We start from the raw sequence: 19,296 nt of genomic DNA on the forward strand, positions 1-19,296 counted from the left end.
AAGCATTCTGGCATCTCTCAGTAAGAGCTTGACAGAGGTTTACGTGTTTATTTAGACTCTGCACCTAAGGACTGAAACACTGCTCCACTGTCATTGTGCAGTAGTTGGAAATAAAAAGGCATGACAGCCAGAGACACTGCTGATTGTACACGCTGTAATAAAACTACTGATGTTCATTAAGCAGGCAAGTGTTCCCATGAAGTGTTTGCACAGAGTAAGAACCTCAGACAGGCCAAAATTTTAGATCACAACACACAACAGCTCTACATTAGGACTGAAAAATATCTTAGGGCAGGAGAAAGCGTTTTAAGTCACAGACGCTGAAAATTTTTGGTGAAAACTGAGGATGTGGGTATACTTCTGCATACTGTGACCACCCTACTCCTGCTCAGAAGAGCCTCTTTTTGTTCAAACGTGCACCTAGAGAGCCATATAAAACTGCTCAGGAACAGTGACATGTAACAGAGAAGCAGGTGCACAGATCCAAAAGAAGATAGGAACAACAGCCAGAACATGAACTGAGCTGGAATCCCTAATGCTTAACGGTGCTACACTCAGCAAATCACTTTTTCTCAAAGACCTTAGAAAAGAAAAGAGATTTAAGTGACTCAGCACAAGGAGTATGTTGACTTAACATAGACAGTTCCTCCCATCTCATAAATCAGATCCAAGGCAATAGAGGTAAAGCTCAGGAAAGGCACACAGGACTTGTGTTATGCATGCATTGATTTATATCCTTGGATAAAGTAACGCTTTGGCTAAGTCAACTGCTATCTCAGATCCCAAAATTTCTGCAGGGCAGAAACTCAGCTGGACTCAAAGTGGTAAACAGCCAAGAAGCTGTATTCCAAATTGTAGTTTAAAATGCAAGCAAGCTGTTCAATTCTCCCCCAAAATGAACGCCAAAGCTGAACACGTTAGTTTCCAGACTTCTCCCATGAAAGCGTAACTAGCCAGGAAATATCCATCACGCACTCAAGATGAAACAGTCCTCCACAAGAGAATGCATTCAACTAATTCTTCTGTGAGAATGCCATAATAAGGCACGTGGCTAGAGTGACTATGGCAATAGCACAAGGATAGAGCATGCATGGAAACAGAGATGCATCTCTAAAAAACAGAGAAATGGTATTGAATCAATATTTGGAAGACCTTATACGCTTCCCAGGATGCTGCTTTTCAGGTATTTTTGCAGCTAGATATTGCATGTGATATTCTACAAGCAGTGATACAAAGCCATCGGAGAACATTCACTACTCATCACTTAGTACAATGCTGTTAAACTTATTAACTACTGGAAATACTATTCTCTGGACTGAACTTGCAGAAAGCAACATTTACTTCATGAAAGAAAGGTTAATCTGATAGTTAATCTTCTTTAGTTTTGTTTTTATTAAAGCCATAATGGCTCTAATCTCAAAATAGGATATTCCACTGAGTCACCTTATTACATATCTATATTATCCCCTAATTAGGTGTCATCACTTCTCTTTCAGCTTTTCCCCTTCTTTATTTTAAACTACCGTGGCACACCTCCATCTCTTGCCTAGACACACTCATTGCTGTAACAAGGAATAAAATGGCATTTGTTCACACTGAAACGTTTCAGAAATTTTCCCAGCTCCAGACAAGGCACTATGTTCCAACCTGTTCCATTTTACACCCACACATAAGATACAAACCCTCAGCTCTGCACAGATGTATGAGTGCGAATATTAACTACATCTGTTGTGTAACTGATAGAATAATAACCCAGATTATCTCAGGAAATACCCTAATTCCTGCTTCTCCATGACAATGAATGCTATATCCCGAGACGCTTTAGAAAAGGAAAAAGAAAAAAAAAGTAGGAAAAAAACTTTTAACAGCAAGGGGGAAATTAGTCAGTGTTATATTTAAGAAACCAGACAGGTAGAAAACAATGATTTTCATGGTTAGTAGTCAGGTATTTTGAAGCCTATAAGCAACCCTTAATTCTTAAAATATACTTAGATTGAAGAAAGACTGCTTTTTCTTCCCCCTTTTTGTCCCCTACCGTATTTCTTTATAAAGAAGAAAAGTTCAACTATGTTTAATCGGTTTAAATCATGGTAGAAATGGAGCACACAAGTAAGACTCATTTCATTTTTATTTTCCAAGAGTTTCCCTTTCAGCTACAAATCCTCACGTTTATTTCCAACCCAAATGTGCATTAAAATCTCAAACACAATTTTACATAAATAGCAAAGTCAGAAAAATTTAGTCACTGTAGACATAATTTAGACTGTTAGGTTATTTTAAGGAAAAGAGCTAGAACAGTTGCCAAAGAGAAACATCCAGTACGTTGAGGCTTTGGAGGAGTTTTGCATTTCATTTTAAATCACACACAGAGACTAGTTATGACAGCGAGCAACACTAAACTGACTAGAAATTAAATTCAAAGAGCAGCAGCAAAGAAGCTTACACATTTAAGTTTGGTCCTGCCAGTTTCTAAGGGTTTGGGCATGCATGCAAGCTAACGCAAGGTCATTTCAGGTAGCTTATCCACAGGCTAAAAGCATAGACAAAGGCAGATCCCAGAGCAGCTACCATACTGTAAATTTGCACCTTAATTTACCATGAGGTAATCTGACCACACAGCTACCCATTACGAATATACACCACCCAGGAACACTTTCTCAAACACTGTTTACCTTTTTGTATTGTAGGCTGTATCTTGTGGCGTTTCTTCAAACAAGGTTACGTATCCCAGAGCACACGTGAGGATGAACAAGACTGTTAGGGTGTGAGCTCTCCTAAAATTTAGAAGGGAGAAAATTAAAACCAGAAAGCAAAAAATCCCAGTCTTTACCTGGGTCAGTGAAGCCTCAGGAAGGCTACGATTAGACCATGGCCAATATTAACACACCGGTTTCATGTTTTCCAGCCATGTTAGATTATTTGTATTGTTCAATACAGAAAATAAGGAATTTAGCGCTTGCACTAGTCATGAGTCAATCATCCACAAGCATGTGACAGAAGCCTCTCATAATGAGATGTCTTGCTCATTTTCGCTTCAGTTCTTCGACTTAAAATTTGTACAAATGCTTGCCCAGTGAACAACAGAAATGGAAAAAATAGTACCAATTGTGGTAATATCTAGATCTCAAGATAAATTAAGTAAAATCTCTTCCCCATTTATCAGGTATATATTCAAAGGTACATGAAGTACTGCTACACGAATTCATTACATACTCTATTAACAACAGAAACAGCAGCAGACTGAATAGACTCTTAAGACTAAACAGAGAGGAATGCACTCCACGGAAATTAAACACCAAAAAAAATTTAGTCATTATATAAAAATATATATAAAATCTCTGAGAACAATTTCAACTGTAAGAACTACAGCGTTCCCTCTAGTTGCCTTGTTTCCAGTAATTCTTACAGTTTCATTTCATCTTAGATCTGAATAGCAAGTTCAAACCGAAGGCTACAAGTTTGTGCCAGGAAAACTGCATGTAAAAGCTTGCCTGGCTTATGGGGGTTGTTCCACTACGCTGTTAAAATGTGCAGCCTTGCTGGTGCGATACTCTGGTGCGGACAGAGCACAACTAGCGTACATGCAGCAAAAGCTCTTGCGCCCTCATCCATGAAACTTCATTTGCTTACACAAATATTGTTAAAGCACTTTGTGTGTCAAAGTAAAAAGAGCTAAGTAAGCAGAGACAGATCCAGGAGTTCAGAAGAGATCTTACTGCAGCTTGTTGATCTGCATAAACAAATACCTACTAATTATGTGACACACAATATTCTTATGATGCAGTGGCAACATTTTTTTTTTTAAGTTGAAAATTCCTTACATAATGAGAAGCCATTCATTATTTTCAGCTGAAAACTCTTGTCTGACCTCAGCTCAGAAGCAAAAGCATGGAAAGTCTAGTCATTTAAGATCAAAACAAACACCGAGCTCTGTTTTAGAAGACTACACCATTCTCTTAACACAAATCATTAAAATATCATGGGTATAAAACATCAAGCTTAGAGAACAGAAAACTGTGAATGAAAATTACTATAAGCAGCAAGTACGGGTACATATTTGCTAGCATTACATTTTTCTTTTATGTTGTATTGTAATACAAGCTACTATTGCATTTCCATTTTATACCAAAAAAGCAAGTTCACTTCCTCAAGTTATACAGTCCATGGTAAGCCAGAGCTCACCATGCATTTCTGAGAAGTCCACTGTCTCTAAACATCAAACCCAATAATCAACCTAAAAATCACTCTGAAAGTTAAAGAAAGCATTATTCTGTACTGCAATTTGAAGTTCATTCTAATCCAAAATATAACCAGCTCTCACAGCATCCTTTTAATCCCACTGGAAAACACATGCAATACCTCATAAGCAGATGCAATCCTCTTCTGCCACTGATAAAAAGGCATTCAGTATTTAACACTATCCTTCCTCGCAGTCCAGAGGACACAGACTAACCAACTCCAGAAAGAAGAAAAGGACACAGAAATATTTTCAAAATTAGCACGGAATCAATATGTCAAAAAATACGCAAGGACTTCGCAACAGCAAGCTTCCTGCTCAACAGATGCATTTTCGCTTTGACTTGCCTCGCAGGATGCCAAATAACAGGTGATTCAGACATCACATACTTAACATTCATTTAACAGTCACATGACTCAATGCCTATTTTGCAACCTGGCAGTAGCTGAAAAACTATATACAGTCCTTTCTTAAAGGATACGGTACAACAGAGAATTGAAGTCAACGGTCTAAATTCACTTAAATCAGAATATGGTCTCTTGTTTACTGCATGCAACTGTATGTAATTAATATAAAAATCACCTATTTTTTGACCATAGAAAGAAGCTACATTAATTGCAAGGCTATGCATTATATTTCATACCTCGTTTTATTACTTACTTTTTTTAACGACTATCTAAGAGGATACTACAATAAATCTAGAAATAGTCAATCTGCACATATATAGTAAGCCAATTACTTATCCAATGTGTTTAGTGTCCTGTAGTTTGCCCCCCAAAAATCAGTTAATAGCATGCCCTCACTTAGATAAATGCACCGAGAAACTCATCTACAATGGTGATCTAGTTTTATTCTTCCCGGTGGCGGGGGGGGGGGGGGGGGGGGGGTTGTAGCAAGGTGAATATTCAGCCTTTGAGAGCTTCACACACCCTGCCTCTGGTCTATTTTTGATGCCACAATCCTCAGCTTGAAATTTAGCAAGCTTCCCTGTTTAATAGGAAACAAGAAGCTGTATATCTCATCATCCCCTTTTTGCTGAGTCTTCATTTCCAACCAAAGAAAGATTCTCCTGCAGAAAATTTTCAAGATGCTTAGTCACATAAATATAATCTCAGTCCAGCATGAAGTTCAGGAACCAGAATGAAAGACCTCTCAGACTGGATTCTCTTCTGGAAACAGCAAGTTAACAACCCTAGCCAGAAAAATGCTAATAGTGACAAAGTTATGACAGCTACTAGAGCTAGCACAGCGTCACGCAAACCTACTCATCAGAGCAAAAAAATGAAGCATGCAAGCATAGATACACGCCCTATCTTTCCACATCTTGGGAGGTGGGGTGGGGATGGGTGGAAAATCCACCATAACATGAAACAAGAGAAACTATTAAGCATTTACAGTAGCCAGAAATATGAATGGCAGAAATACTTGTGAAGAGTGAAATCAGTCAAAATGAATTCAACTGCATAAAAAGGGATTATTTTATTTTCCACATACACTTTAAAGTAATACATCAAGAGGCAGGCAACGCTGTGGATGTTCTCAGCTGCAAGGTAAGCATTAAGGGAATTAGGCAGAAAGGCTTATGTTCTCCTAGCTTGGAGTCTTTGGAGCATGAAAAGAGCTAAGCTAAGTAGAGTGTGTATCTTCTCCTTGAAATTATAAGAGAATTTGGGCTGTATACCAAAGGCAAGGAGTACAAACTCCTTGTTTTTGTGTGGAAAAAAACTTCCTAAATGTTCATGTGAAAAATCTCAAAACTAGTGCCTGGAAAGATATACATGCAACTATACATAATGCCAGTAAGGTCAAAGAGAATTTGCAATAAAAGCCAAACAACAAAAACATAACATTAAGTAGCTTACTTTACTGCACTAACATTTTTCAGTATCTTATATCTAGCACTTTCCCCATTGAAGCATGCTCACTGGGGTACTTAAGTGAAATAAGACAATTTAAAAAAATAATAATACTTGCCTTGGTAACCTAGTTAAATGCCAAATAAGAGCAACTTAGTCCAACAGGCAACATTGACTTGCTACCTCTCTCCTCCGCTATAGCTTAAAAAGTGGCGGGGGCTTTTCCAGAGAATGAGATCAGTACATTTCTAACTTTACTTTTTGATAGTAATTAGTTTTTCTTTCACATTTAGAAACTCCACGTTTTTCAAGAAACAATAACTATCAGCACTTCCATAGCGCCTCCCTCCCCTCTAAAAACGACTTAGGGAAATTTTTAAGAATCTTTTCTTTTTGAGAGGTTATTTTCCAGACAGATCAGCTCTCTGAACTCAAAGAAAGGAGTCGCATCCAGGCAGCAGCAGGACAGACAGGGCAGACTGTATGACCTCTTTCAAACTCCAACACAAACTACAATCGGCTTAAGTGAATTGGACCACACCCTTACTCCGTATTTCTTTCCATTAATGTCCTCATTTGCCATAGATGATGCACTAATTACATTAAAAACAGTAAGAGCCATTGAGAAACACCTGCAGAAGATTTCTCTTTTTCCTCTCCCTCTTAAATCTTGTGTATTTCATTGGCTTTTTAGGAGTAACAAAACTCAAAAGAATAGCCCGTATTGTTTGCTTCTTTGGTTTAAAAATTTTCATTAGTAGCTACTGCTAGAAAAAGAATCTGTCAGCAAAAACGTATACTAGTCATCACTTCAGCGTGTTCAGAAGCGTTGGCAAAAGCACCTGTCAGCAAGAACACATTATATAGAAGCAAAGCAATTATCCCCATCTTAGCCCATCATCAGCTTTTTCATAATGACATTATTTTTCTTGATTCCAAATAATGGTAAAGTTGTAAAAGCATTTTGGAAAGAAACTTTTAACAGATGAACCAATGTCGAAGCTCTCCACTCTCTATATACCTACACATCATCCGACTTTGAAAGATATGTGGTGTGAATTATAAGAAAATATGATTAATCGAGTACTTCAAATCTGTTACTTTCACAACAGTACAGCATTTGACTAAGTTTCTCTGAAGAATGAGGTACAACAAAAGATAACAAAAAATTTTAAATAAACCATCATTTTGACATTCAAAATCAGAATCCTAATTAACAGGGACACAAACCTAAAAAAATTGACTAGTCTTTTTGGGTAGAGAGAGCAAGAAACCTTCAACAACAAAAAAAAGAAAGAAAAAAATCAACCTTCAGTCATAATCGTGAAAATACATCCCAAAATTAGAAACATGAGACTAAGCTGTTCATGTTATGCACAACCGAAAAGATCTCTGCCCATGAAAGTAAAGGAAGCTGTCAACCTTTCAAAAATAGGAGTTCAAATGCCAGTTTGTGATGCGAGTCCTCAGGTCAATATGCAGTTAAAGCTAAGACAGTAAAAATGCCTGAAATTGAAAATTTCAGGAAGTTGAAAATAAAGCGAGCTGCTTTGAGCTAGCCAGAGATAGAATATACATCTCTGAGTAAGTTGAAGCAATTAATATCAACTAGGCAATTTCACTTCAGGCTTTCCACAAACATTTAATCTCCAGAACAAGACTAATAACTGGACACTGGCTGAAAACATTATTACTTGAGCTCAGATTTTGTTCATTAAATAGATCTTTCTAAGTTTTCTACTTTCTGTAAAGACAGACACCTTGAACAAACTAATCAGTGAAACAAAGGGATATGTTATATCCTGTGGTCTCTCCCTCATTTGCTGTCCTATTCTGCCTTCTCTGTCATCCACACAGATCACAAAAATAATAGCAGCAACCAGAACAATGTATGTACTTTATGCTGCAACACTACCTGAAAGCTCCAAGCAGCTCCATCTGTAACATAACAAAAATAAATGTAGCTATTAGTTTAAGCAGGTTTTAAAATACAAGGTAGAGCTTAGGAAACCCTTAGAGATAATCAAAAAGTACCTATTCTTAGGCCACTAACAAGTCTTCAGTACATCTGTAAAAGTACACAACACTGATTACATTTCTGTACGTACTTGTGACACTCTAAAATAGTAACATTCATTTCTCTTGCCATCAGTTTTTCCACTTACACAAGTTGGTGACTCTCATAAAATGATCACTTGATAAGAAACGTACAATGGCACATACTTCCATAGAGAAACTAGAATAATGGATTAAAAAGGAAACTGCTTCAATAATTAGTCATTTTCCTTTGAATGAGAGAAGAGAAAAAGCAGCATCTCCATTCATCTTTTCTACAGTTGGCAAGTTAACCAAAGCTTCAGAAAGGATCTGTTTTTAATAATAAACACTTTTTAAGTAAAACTTCAAACCTATTGCAATACCTCTATTTCAAGTTTTAGTTTAAAACGATTCCACCAAGACAATGAGATTTTGTGTTACAGATAAGGTACAACACTCAAGGAGAAGACCAACAGGTTGTCTTCTTAAGGAGCAGGTCTTTAAAGAAAAAAAAATGCAATAAAAGTGAATAGAAGGAAGGTGCCCTTATGCCAAGTTTAACTGCATAAAAGCATGGAGTTAATTTTCAGGCTGATGGCTTGTTTTGTAAACTGATGTAGCATTTGAGTCATATGACAGTGCTTTGATGAGCCAGAGTTCAAGCACCAGTATTGAAGCAGCTCTGTGTAGAGAGCTCCTCCCATCACAGTGCACACACAGAAAACAACACAGAAATTCATTCTAGCCCAGGAGATACACTATTACAAGGAAAGTGATTTTCACAGGATGAAATTAATCCTATGCACTCCTGGCGTGCTGAACCTTTGATTTCACCAAATACTGAAAACTTGTGCTACTGGCAGCCTATCTTCGCACTCTCCCCAGAACAGCACCCCTAAGTGCATGCTGACTCGCACCCAGTTCTTCCCATGTCCTCCTTAAAAATGTTGGAAAATGTTTACAAAAAAGAAAACAATATAGAGAAATAATACTAGGTCTAAAGCCCATTTGGGGCATTAAATACTCATGAGATCTCTGCATAAAGATACTCCATTTAGGCCTCTATCTTCCTTGTTAGAACTACGGGCTTCTTTCCTTTCAGGAAAGGGTACTGATCTTTTAATAACACAATTTGCAGTAGACAGCTAACTTCATCTGCCAGAAAAGTTAAGATATCCAGCAGGCTAAAGTGACTTAGTTACATTGTACAACTATCTCCTCGATGTTCTAGCAAGCAACCAGATACCGCCAGGGCATACCTAAATACAAAAGCCAACCAACCAACAAACGAACACCCCCCACCCTCCCACTTCGCTGTTTAAGCGAAGCAACATGCTTAAACTCAGCCCTTGGTCAACTCTGACAAGGTAGAGGATCAGAAGAACACATCAAGCAAATACAGAACCTCACCAAGGCCTGCTTTAAAGCAGCCAGCTTTTAGTGTGACAAAATGCAGCAAACATCAAGTTTCCAGCAAGCTTAAGGAATGCTCCCTTCAAAGTGCCGCAGTAACCCCCACAAGAGGGTAAAGAAAAAAAGCTCATGCTAATTTGCAGATCTTCCCACTTGGTATCTCTCTTTCCAATAAATCATTCATCTCTTCCTCCAGGAGCCCTTTTAGAAAGCCTCTTGCTACTGTAAGCTTAGTTTCTTAGCAATAAGAACTATATGCAAGGAATGGCTAAGTAACAACTTTGTTTTGAATACCAATCCTATATTTCCAGAAATGGTTTGTTTGCATACTAATCCTCATTTCCGAAAAAATGACACCATGCTAGTGACCAAGAAAGATTTCCCATAATACAGAATACAGCCAGAGAAACACTTAGGTAGAGGGATCTACGGGCTATCTTTTCCTCAGATGCAATTTCTACACTTTTTGCAGCAAACAGGCTGAATTAATTTCCATGAGAGCTGTACTAGCTCACAGGCTGTTCTACCTACCATTCCCTCCCTTTTTTTTTCAGCTCCCAAGCTCCGCCGATCTCTCCTGTCACACTAAGACCGCATGACCTTAGCAGCCAACATCATATCCACATGATGGCGATTAAGAGTTATTTACTGTGACAGAGAAAAGCACACCAAGAAACAACAAAGGATATTACAGCTAGTTAAATTCAAACTAAAGTAAGGCTTAGTAAAAGCAATTAACCCATGGAGCCACAATGCAACATGGTGGCAAAGATGCAACTGTTGGCTCCTGACATCTTCAGATCAAGGCTGGATGCCTTGCTGGAGACTATCCTTTGGTTAAAGACAAGTTGGGAAGTAATACAGAAATTCATGGCAGCACAAAAATTTTATAGAGAAAACTATATACAAGATTGAACTAGATGATCCAAAACTGATAATCCAAGACCAAAATGGGTTGGCATAATGAGGTTGAACACGTAAGATAAACCGACAGTCATTCTTCTGCAGGCAGATACCAAAAGACTGATGATTTTCCCATGTTAGCTCAGTACAAATATGAGATCTAGCATGCTTCACTGTACAAAAAATAAAAGTCAATCTCAGCCATAAAGAGGTCCTTTGTTTGTATTCAGAAAGCTAACTTTGTAACCGGAGAGGCGAGAAACATTTAAATGTCCTGTGAATGGCATTGAACACATTCACCTAGGACAGCTGCTTACCATGCAGACCTGGATATTTCCAGCTCCTTTCTAATAGTAATAGATGTTTGGAAATTAGCGTAGGGGACAAAAGATGCTGTTTTATAAAGCTGCTCCTCACTTCCTTTGCTTGATTTTCCCCGTGACAGATAGCTGTAACAGTACTGACCATGCAGGATCCCATAATTTAATTAAAATAACTTTAGCCTGGAAAATACTGTATTAAGACTGAGTAAGAACACAAAAATATTTTCCAAAAACAGTTTTTAAATGTTTTAAAAAGAGTAGGCAAACAGCTAAAAAGGACCACATTTCCAGAGGACTGCATTTATAGCAGTAAACTACCTTTGCAAATTATACTACATTACTTCTAGAATGATTTCTTACTTTACTTACAAGTTCCAAATCCTTGAATTTTTTCCAAACTGAGCAGGCCATAAGAGTAACCTTATCCCCTAGCTTTAGGGCTTCTAGAAGAAAAGGTACTTTCTACATAGCTCATGTGGTCAAAAAGAGGGGGCATCTACCCTCTTAAATGTCAGTTTTCTGTGACCACATCCCTAACAGACGGCATGAGAACAGCATCAAGGGCCATAGAAACAAAATACTTACTTTGGGCAAGGTATAAGGATTATTCAGAGTAAAAGTTGAGTCATGACCAAAGGATACACTAACAAAGCACATGCAACAGTGTCGTTCCCAGGTCAAAAGTAACAAAAGGAAAAATCCAAAAGCTTTCACAAGCGTTTAACCTCCTGGCTATTAGCAGGAGAAACCTGCATGCTTTTTTGCCTCCCTCCGCCCTGTAGTCTGTGTTAAGGAACCACTGCACGACACACTTGTCCATATCCTCCTCCTTGAAGGGACTAGCCAACAATTGCTCTAAAGAAAGGTGGCATGTTAGTACTTCTAAAAGAAAAAAAAAAACACTCCTTTTTCTAAAACAAGCAGGTTGCACACTGCGCCAACATAACCACAACAGAAAAAAAGGTGCAAAAGGAGAGACTCTAGGATAAAAACAGCATTAGGTGTTTCTAAGCCATCAGAAAGCAACCAGCAAGACAATAAGAAAGTGACAGTTTTACCCATTTTCCATTTATAAGATGACACTACTCGGCAGACCTCAGGAAGATCCAGTTACTTGATCACTAGCTCAGCCTACATGCGGCAATGCCTGTGTGTTCTCTCCAAGTTCATCTGCCCTCAAGACGATGACATTCCTGGATTATACTTGCGTACGGCAGGCTCCAGACACTTCTGTAGTGACCACCCAGAGATTGAGCACTATCTAAATGTTTCTTTAGTAAGGGAATTTTAAACTGGCAGAAATATCACCTAATATCAGTGGCTACATCAAGATCAACACCACCTCCCCTCCGCTCCTGCCCAGATTGGCAGGGTCAGCGCCAAGCGCCCTCCCCCTCCCACCCCACTAATGTCAAACTCGAGCCAAATCATATCACCCTTAGCTCAGGTTCCAGACCAGCGACTCTAATGTCAGCCGAGTACGTTCTCTACTCTGGTCGATGATGAAGCAAACAAGTGTTTTATAATTGTTTTCCTTGACCAAAAAAAGGGCATGCACGTAATAAAAAAAGCCAGAGGAAAAACTATGAAAATACGCACATGCACACGAAAGGAGATTTCCAAAACAACTCTAACAAAGAAGCAATTTAGAAGCACTTTTCTAGGTGCATACAAATCTGTTTCTGTCAGGGCTGAATTTAACAAAATTACCCCAACTGGCCTAGCGTGGGCAGTCACCACATCCCTGGAAAAGTATGTTTTTGCATTGATTTTCTGGACACAGACCCAAGCGAAATACAGTCTACCTCACCACCTGAACCTAAGCACTGCAACTTCAGCTTTCCAGCAGGCTTTTGGGAAGCGACAGGGACAGAAGAGATCTCTTGCAAGACTGAGGGAGGGAAGGAGAAGAAATAGGTGGGATGCTTATCTATATATGATGCTGACAAAACCAATGGAAACAAGAACGAAGCTGCACACGCTGCAGGCCCTTGAGAGCGCCTCTGAATTGTTCGTCTGGTGGGAGAGAAGTTGTCGTCTTGGCTAGGAGCAAGGAGACCGCTCACTAGGGATTTCCAGACCAGGTTTGCGAAGAGAGGCGCCACTGCCAAAAGACAGCAGTTTATTTCCACAACGCCAAGAAAAACACCTTTAACCGTAGCCTACGGTTTCACAACCCCAGCGCTGCTATCTGCGGCTCTGAAGCCAGGGCGAGATGAACTGCAGATAACACGCGGGAACTTTTCACCCCCTCGCTAAGCCGCTGCGCGGGGCCGGGCGGGAGGCGCCCGGGGTCAAGCCCAGCTCGGCACGGGCGCCGCGGGGCAGCGAGGCCGGGCGGCACGAGGAGGCAGAGCGCGGCGCGGAGGCCGCGAAGCGCCGCTTTGGCAGGGCCTCGGCGCCGGGGTGGGGGGGCGGCTCTCACCAGAAGAAGGTGTTGGTGCCGTCGTCGTACACCTCGGACTCGGTGCTGCGGCGCAGGCCGGCGCTGTCCCTCTCCGGGCCGGGCGGCAGCGGCGGCGATGACTCCTCGGCCGGGGGCCGGTCCGCCGCGGCGGGGGCCCCGCCGTTGGGCAGCGGCGGCGGCTGCTCCTCCAGGGCGGCCTTGCCCAGGGCCCCGCCGGGACCTCGGCGCTCGCCGCGCCGCATGGCGCCCCCGCGATAACGGCCGGTAACGGCCGCGCACGCGGGGGGAGGGAGGGGGGGGGGCGGGGCGGGGGCGCGCGGCGCTCAGGCGGCCCCGCGCTCGCGCCGCTCCGCCGGGCTCATGGGCGCAGCGACGGCGGAGGGGGCGGGGCGCGACCCCACGCCGGCGCGTAGCGCGTGCCGAGGCCCCGCCCCCCGCGCGCCCGGCGCAAGCGCAGAGCGCTCCCGGGGGCAGGGCGGGGCGTCCCCGGGTGCCGTGGCAACCGCCGGCCTGGGTGGGGGGGGGGGAGGCGGCCTCCCCCGGCCGTTGGAGGATGCGCGTGAGGTGACGCCGCGCGCCATGGCGGCGCTCGTCCTCCTGCTCCTGCTGCCCGGGGAGGCGGCTGAGAGCGTCGCTTCCTGACAGCGTGCGACGACATTTCAGGCCGGGAGAAGGGAAGCGTAGCTAGTGGAAAGCACACCGGGAACTGAGGTGTGGCGGCTCTGACAATCCCGGCAGCGGTTTCACCACAGCTCAGGCAGAAAGTCCCACTCGGTCTTTGGTGAATGCGCCTTGAGCTTGGGAAGCCTAAAGATACCTTCATGCAGGGCGTTACGGCTGGAAGCAGGCATCTGCTGTGTTAGATTATGGCAGAGGAAAGAAAAAATGTCATTTTCCTCTTTCCAAGAAAATATGAGGGAGGAAAAAAACACAAGAAAGAGTTAGGAAAACAAACAAAAAACACCCCAAAGAAAATTAGGAAAACAAAACAAAACACCCCAAAGAAAATTAGGAAAACAAAAAAAAAGAGGTCCTTTCAGCTGGGACAGGATAGTGCTGTGCTATGAGGAAATAAACTTTGCATTTGCAAACTGTAGCAGTAGTGTAGCAGTGTTTAATGCTATATTTGTTCTTTTTGCCAAAAGATAACCACAGAATTCTCATTACAGAAAATGGTTTTGTTTTAGATGCACTCCTTGCATTATCCAGAGACAAATGAAAGGTGTAGAAATCTGGTGAAAATCAAATACCCCATGTTATGCTTTCTGGTTGTCCCACCTCTCTCCTCCAGGCTGTTCTAACTGCCCCTTCCTTGCACAGTGGAACATAAACCATTGAACCAAGACAAGTCGCTGACCAGAAAATTAGCAGTTAAAAAAAAAACAAAAAAGATTTCTGTGTATAGTAATGATCCCAGTGTAGGTTGTGCTGTCTTTTTAGAGCTCAGATGCTGCACATATTGCCACGCAGACTTTGTAACGTTAGGTATTTGACTACTGGGGGGACTTTCATGTATTTGTTTGTAAAAACCGCAGTGAGCAGATGTGAGAGGGCTTTGCTGGCAAAGGCTTTAATCTCCGCCGAGGCAGTCTAACCAGGGCTACAAGCAGAGCTGCATCAGAGCCACCTGCTCGCTCCTTCAGGTGCGCACACGGGCATATCTAGGGAGAAAGCTGCATATGCTCCTTGTTGTGCCGTCCTGTGTCCTCAAGCCTGCTGTGTTTTTTTTTCTTAATCTCAACCCCATCATGGGATCTCTTACCTGCAGCAGATCATCCTACGCTTTCCAAGCTATCTTCTGATATCGACATGAGCATCAAGCTCTTAAACAGAACAAATCCAAACATGAGATGCTGTTCCTGGCCTGCAGGCAGGGAGGCCTCTCTTTTTGGCAAGATGCTAAAGCCATCCTGGCACTTTCTGTAGGAACAGAAGATGCTTCATGGAAAAAAACAAAGAGAAACCTGCAGGGGCAAAGAAAAGAAACTTGGGGGGGAAAAAAAAGGGAGAAAGTATTTATGTGACTGATTGTAAATGAATGAGCTGGCCACATGATGGCAGCAGCCAGCTAGGCAATGAACACGGTGCGTGTGGTTTTTAATGAGCATCCTGACTCTGCCAGAAGTTGCCTGTAGCCACCAGCTCTGAAATATTAAAGTCATTCATTTGTATATGAAAGAAGCCTTGCTGTGCTGGCAAAGCCATGCTTCTGCTTGTTTTCTTTCTTAATTAGTAAAGAGGGTCCAAGTCTGTGTGGTTGCTACATCTGAGTGAAAAGGATTCAGCCAAAGATTCCCTGAGAAGGTGCAATACTACCCTTGGGGAAAAATCAATTCTACAGATGCATAGTGACACTACTGGCCACTGTACAATCCCCTACCAATTTGAAACACTCTCTCGGCTATGTTTTATGAGACCTGGAGGCTCTTAGCTTGTTACAAGAGATGCCACCTTCTACTGCAGAAGCAAACACTGAGGTTACACAGCTTTCTGTTATAGCAGGGAACATCCACCACATCTCATGAAGAAAAGCTAAACAAACTCCTAAAGGTGCCACAAACACACACACACACAGCCTAGAGCCCAGATACGTGCAAAACATGAAAGAAAACAAACCTGATACCAGGCGGCTGACGACGAAGCTGATGATGCACCTTTCTGCAGTCATACCAGGCATCGAACCAGGTCCAGGCCTCTTGGTCATTTATGCCTGTTGACATAGGTCCATCACCATGATTTCAGGCCTCCAGGACAGGTAGAAACTCTAAGGAAGGGATGTGCTGTTATCTTGTGAATGACATATTGGGGTGAGTGCAGCAATTTCTTCAGCAGGCTGAACAGTACCACGTACGCTGCAAACAAGCCCTGAGGTCTCAGTGCCTCCCATGCCAGCAGGAGATGGCACAAAGAGCCTTCTCCCATGCTCAGAAAGGAATTTTACTCCCCTGAGCAGCTAACATTTTGTAATTATAAGCAGGGCTGCCCCCTTCCCCCCACCAGTTACTGCAGATGCTCTGCTGTAATGCATCAGCTGTAGCTGCACAGATACCAGCAGAGCTAAACAGTCCAGAGATTGGATAAAAGTGCCCCAGCTTTTTAAGAGAATGCAGGCAATCGCACTGCTGTTCAGGTCCACAGCAAAATGGCCTTTGGCATCACTTGATGCAGGACTAGGCTTTTCAGAGAAGAGGCATGGCACAGCTTGAAGTGCACAAGAGGCTAAGAAAAAAAATACAGCCAGAGTAGACTTTGATGCAGTGGCCATAAATTGCAGCTTGGCAAGTGCAGTTCAGGCATTAGCAGAAGCTTTTTTACTAGGAGGCTTGTGCAGCACTGCAACGGGTCACCCAGAGAGATGGAGGAATCTCTCTTAATTAAGGTTTTCAAGATTCGGCTGGACAAAGCCCCGGCTAACCTAATCCAGCACTGACAATACACCCACTGGCAGCAGGAGGTTGGACTAGAGACCTCCGAAAGTCCTTTCCAACAACACTTCTGCTTGTACGATTTACGAGGTGAAGTGAAGCCTCCCAAGACTCCTGCCTGGAGCAGCACCATGTCATATGGCCACAGAAAGGCTGCAAAGCCCTGCTTTGCCATCATCTCCAGATCCAGCTGCAGGCTAGCCTCTCTCTGCAGCACGTGCCTGCTTTGGGAGCCGTGCTCTCTGCGTGCGCAGTGGCTGTTCCACCGCCTGCCCTCACGCCTTAGTCTGAAATTTCAAAATAAATCCCCAAAGCAGCACAGTTGGTGGAGCTAGAAGACAGCACCTTGAGATTTCAGACCCAACACATCCTTATTTCCAGGTTCTCAGCTTTCAGCCAGCTTTCTCATTTGCAGTGTTTCTAGCAGGATTTTTACTAACTACTGAGGAACATACACACTATAATCGACCTTCAAGCCTAATAGGTTCAACAAGCACTTGTTTCATACTGAAAAACATCTAAACAGCCTCTTCTGAGAGATCTTTCTTCTTTCCTGCCCGTCTAGCCAGATATACAGGAAGGCAGTGCCCTTTGAATTCTTCTCCTGCAAAAAAACCTAGGCCCTGGGGATTGAAAAGAGCAAATAAATATTTTATTATCATCCTAAATTAGGGATGCTTGCATGCAGTATAGCCTTTGTGCACTCAGAAGAGGAGCTCGCCGCCAGAAAGCATCATTACGAGGAAGGGTGTAGGCAGGCATCCTCTTTCTAGTTGAAGTAGTTTATTATATTAAAGCCTTCAGCAATCTGTTACCACTTCACAGATGGAAATTACCATTTCCGCATCTGGCCAGGATTAACAGGTCAAGGGAATGCGCCTAGACAGCTTCAATGCCAGCTTGCTCGATTTAGGCCAAAACGCTGCCCAAAGTGGTTTGAGTTTATCAGGTTGATGTGATACCACAGTGCATTAGGATTTAATAACCTGACCCGCCCCAGCAGCAATAAACAGTTGAAGGTGATAATATTTTCAATAATTCTAGCTGTTTACAAAGGGCTCATGTGGTTGTGCAATGCAATGCCTCAGTTTATGCATAAACTGGCGCTCCACTCCACGTCTCAAGCAGATTTTTCACCAGCAGACTGGAAGGTTTGTCACCTCCCTCCCTCGCTGCCACCCTCAGCACCGTTCCCCCAAGAGCAATAAATGCCGCGACGGTGGGTTACAGAAGGGTTGGTGGGGGGGACGTGCCCACCAAGGCGGTGCTGAAAGAACACCATCAATTCAGTTGCCTGTCTTGAGGCAAAAGGAACCAAACCTTGACAGGGCAAAGCCAAATTCCTCCTGAACTGGAGAAGAGCAAGTGGGTTGTCTTCTCCAAGTGCCATGAGAGGCGTTGTGGAGGTCTGAACACCTTGGACAAGCAGCCAGTCTGCAGGCACAGACCCACCTTCCACACTGGCTTGTAAAGCTGCGAGTTTGGGGGATTTCTGCTGGAAGCAGCTGATGCCCATGTTCAATTACTGGCCTATCTGGAGAGCAAAGTCCTCCCATTCCTCCTCGGCAAAGTTTGCAGTGGAAGGAACAGATGTGCAGGCAGAGCCACGTGGTTGTCCCACCTATGTATCACCCCATTTCCGCTTAACCCCGCAGTGCTCACGTTGCAAAGGTCTTTGGTCTTCTGTCAGGAGATGCAGAGAGCACGTTCAGTGCTATCTTTTATAAGACTTCAGTCTCTCTCCATATAAACACACACACCTTCTCCCACACTCATGAAGAGCTACAGGTGATAAAGACAGTTTCCCCCTCCTGACCAGCCCCACAGATCACCTCTGGGAGGTGAAAGGTCTCCCCACTCCTTCCCTTCTCTGCCCTCCATGTTACATACAGCAGGAAATTTGGGGACACTGCCTTTTTTTAAAAAAAAAAAAAAAAAAAAAAAAAAAAAAAAAAAAATGATTCAGAGATGATTCAAGGCACTTGGCAAAGCCACAGAGCTACGTCAGCTTGACTGGGAGTGACACTCTGGAAACGCTAGCTGTCTTTCCTGCCAGAATGCACCCGGATTACCCCCCGGGACTCACTTTATCTAAGAGCTACCCATAGCAATGCCCTTGAAGGGCATGAGGGAATCGAGACCGGTTATTGGGGGGTGACTAAACCTTTTATAACTGGGAAGAGACTGCTACTCTTATTCCAGAAACTAAAAACATCATCATCATCAGGAAACATATAGTGAGAGCTGTCAGACGTGTGGCTTACAAATAGCAATGCTTTCAGTCCTCCTCCTTGTAAAAGAGAGCAGCATTTACACCCTGTCTGAGGATCCCCCTCAAGCCTTTGTCAACAAACACACCAGTGCTTTGGGTATGATTTCCAGTGCACCATGGCCCAGCATCGCGATACAAGTGCCACAGGGCCCATCAGGAAAGCGGAGGCTGAAGTAATTCTACCCTAGTAAATCATATCAGCTTAGGAGCGACAAGACTTTAAAGAGCGGGGAGGCAGGAGGCCACTGCTATTTGGGGCAATGTTCAGAGCACGCTTTGATGCTTCGCTCTTTAGCCATGAGGGAAGAAATACTTGTTCTTAAGGATAAAATACCAACAGATGTTCCCTAAATTATTGACACCGGATCATGAAGCCCCACATGCAACAGCACAAGGTGCATTGCATGCAGGAGAAAACAGTGC

At 42.9% G+C, this 19,296-nt stretch overlaps 1 protein-coding gene across 1 annotated transcript in view; it reads right to left on the reverse strand.

Annotated features, from left to right (window-relative positions):
* Window positions 1-13,591, reverse strand: part of PTDSS2 (phosphatidylserine synthase 2) — a 46,591-nt gene extending 33,000 nt beyond the window's left edge. Inside the window, exons 1-2 of the mRNA XM_026114190.2 lie at window positions 13,195-13,591; window positions 2,673-2,774 (exon numbers count right to left, since the gene is read on the reverse strand). Coding sequence (XP_025969975.2) covers window positions 2,673-2,774; window positions 13,195-13,418 — 326 coding nt within the window. The 5' untranslated portion in view covers window positions 13,419-13,591. The remainder of the gene's footprint in view (window positions 1-2,672; window positions 2,775-13,194) is intronic.
* Between the last annotated feature and the right edge of the window lie 5,705 nt (window positions 13,592-19,296).

This window comes from Dromaius novaehollandiae, chromosome 5 (assembly GCF_036370855.1).
Source record: "Dromaius novaehollandiae isolate bDroNov1 chromosome 5, bDroNov1.hap1, whole genome shotgun sequence".
In the NCBI taxonomy this organism is placed as follows: Eukaryota; Metazoa; Chordata; class Aves; order Casuariiformes; family Dromaiidae; genus Dromaius; species Dromaius novaehollandiae.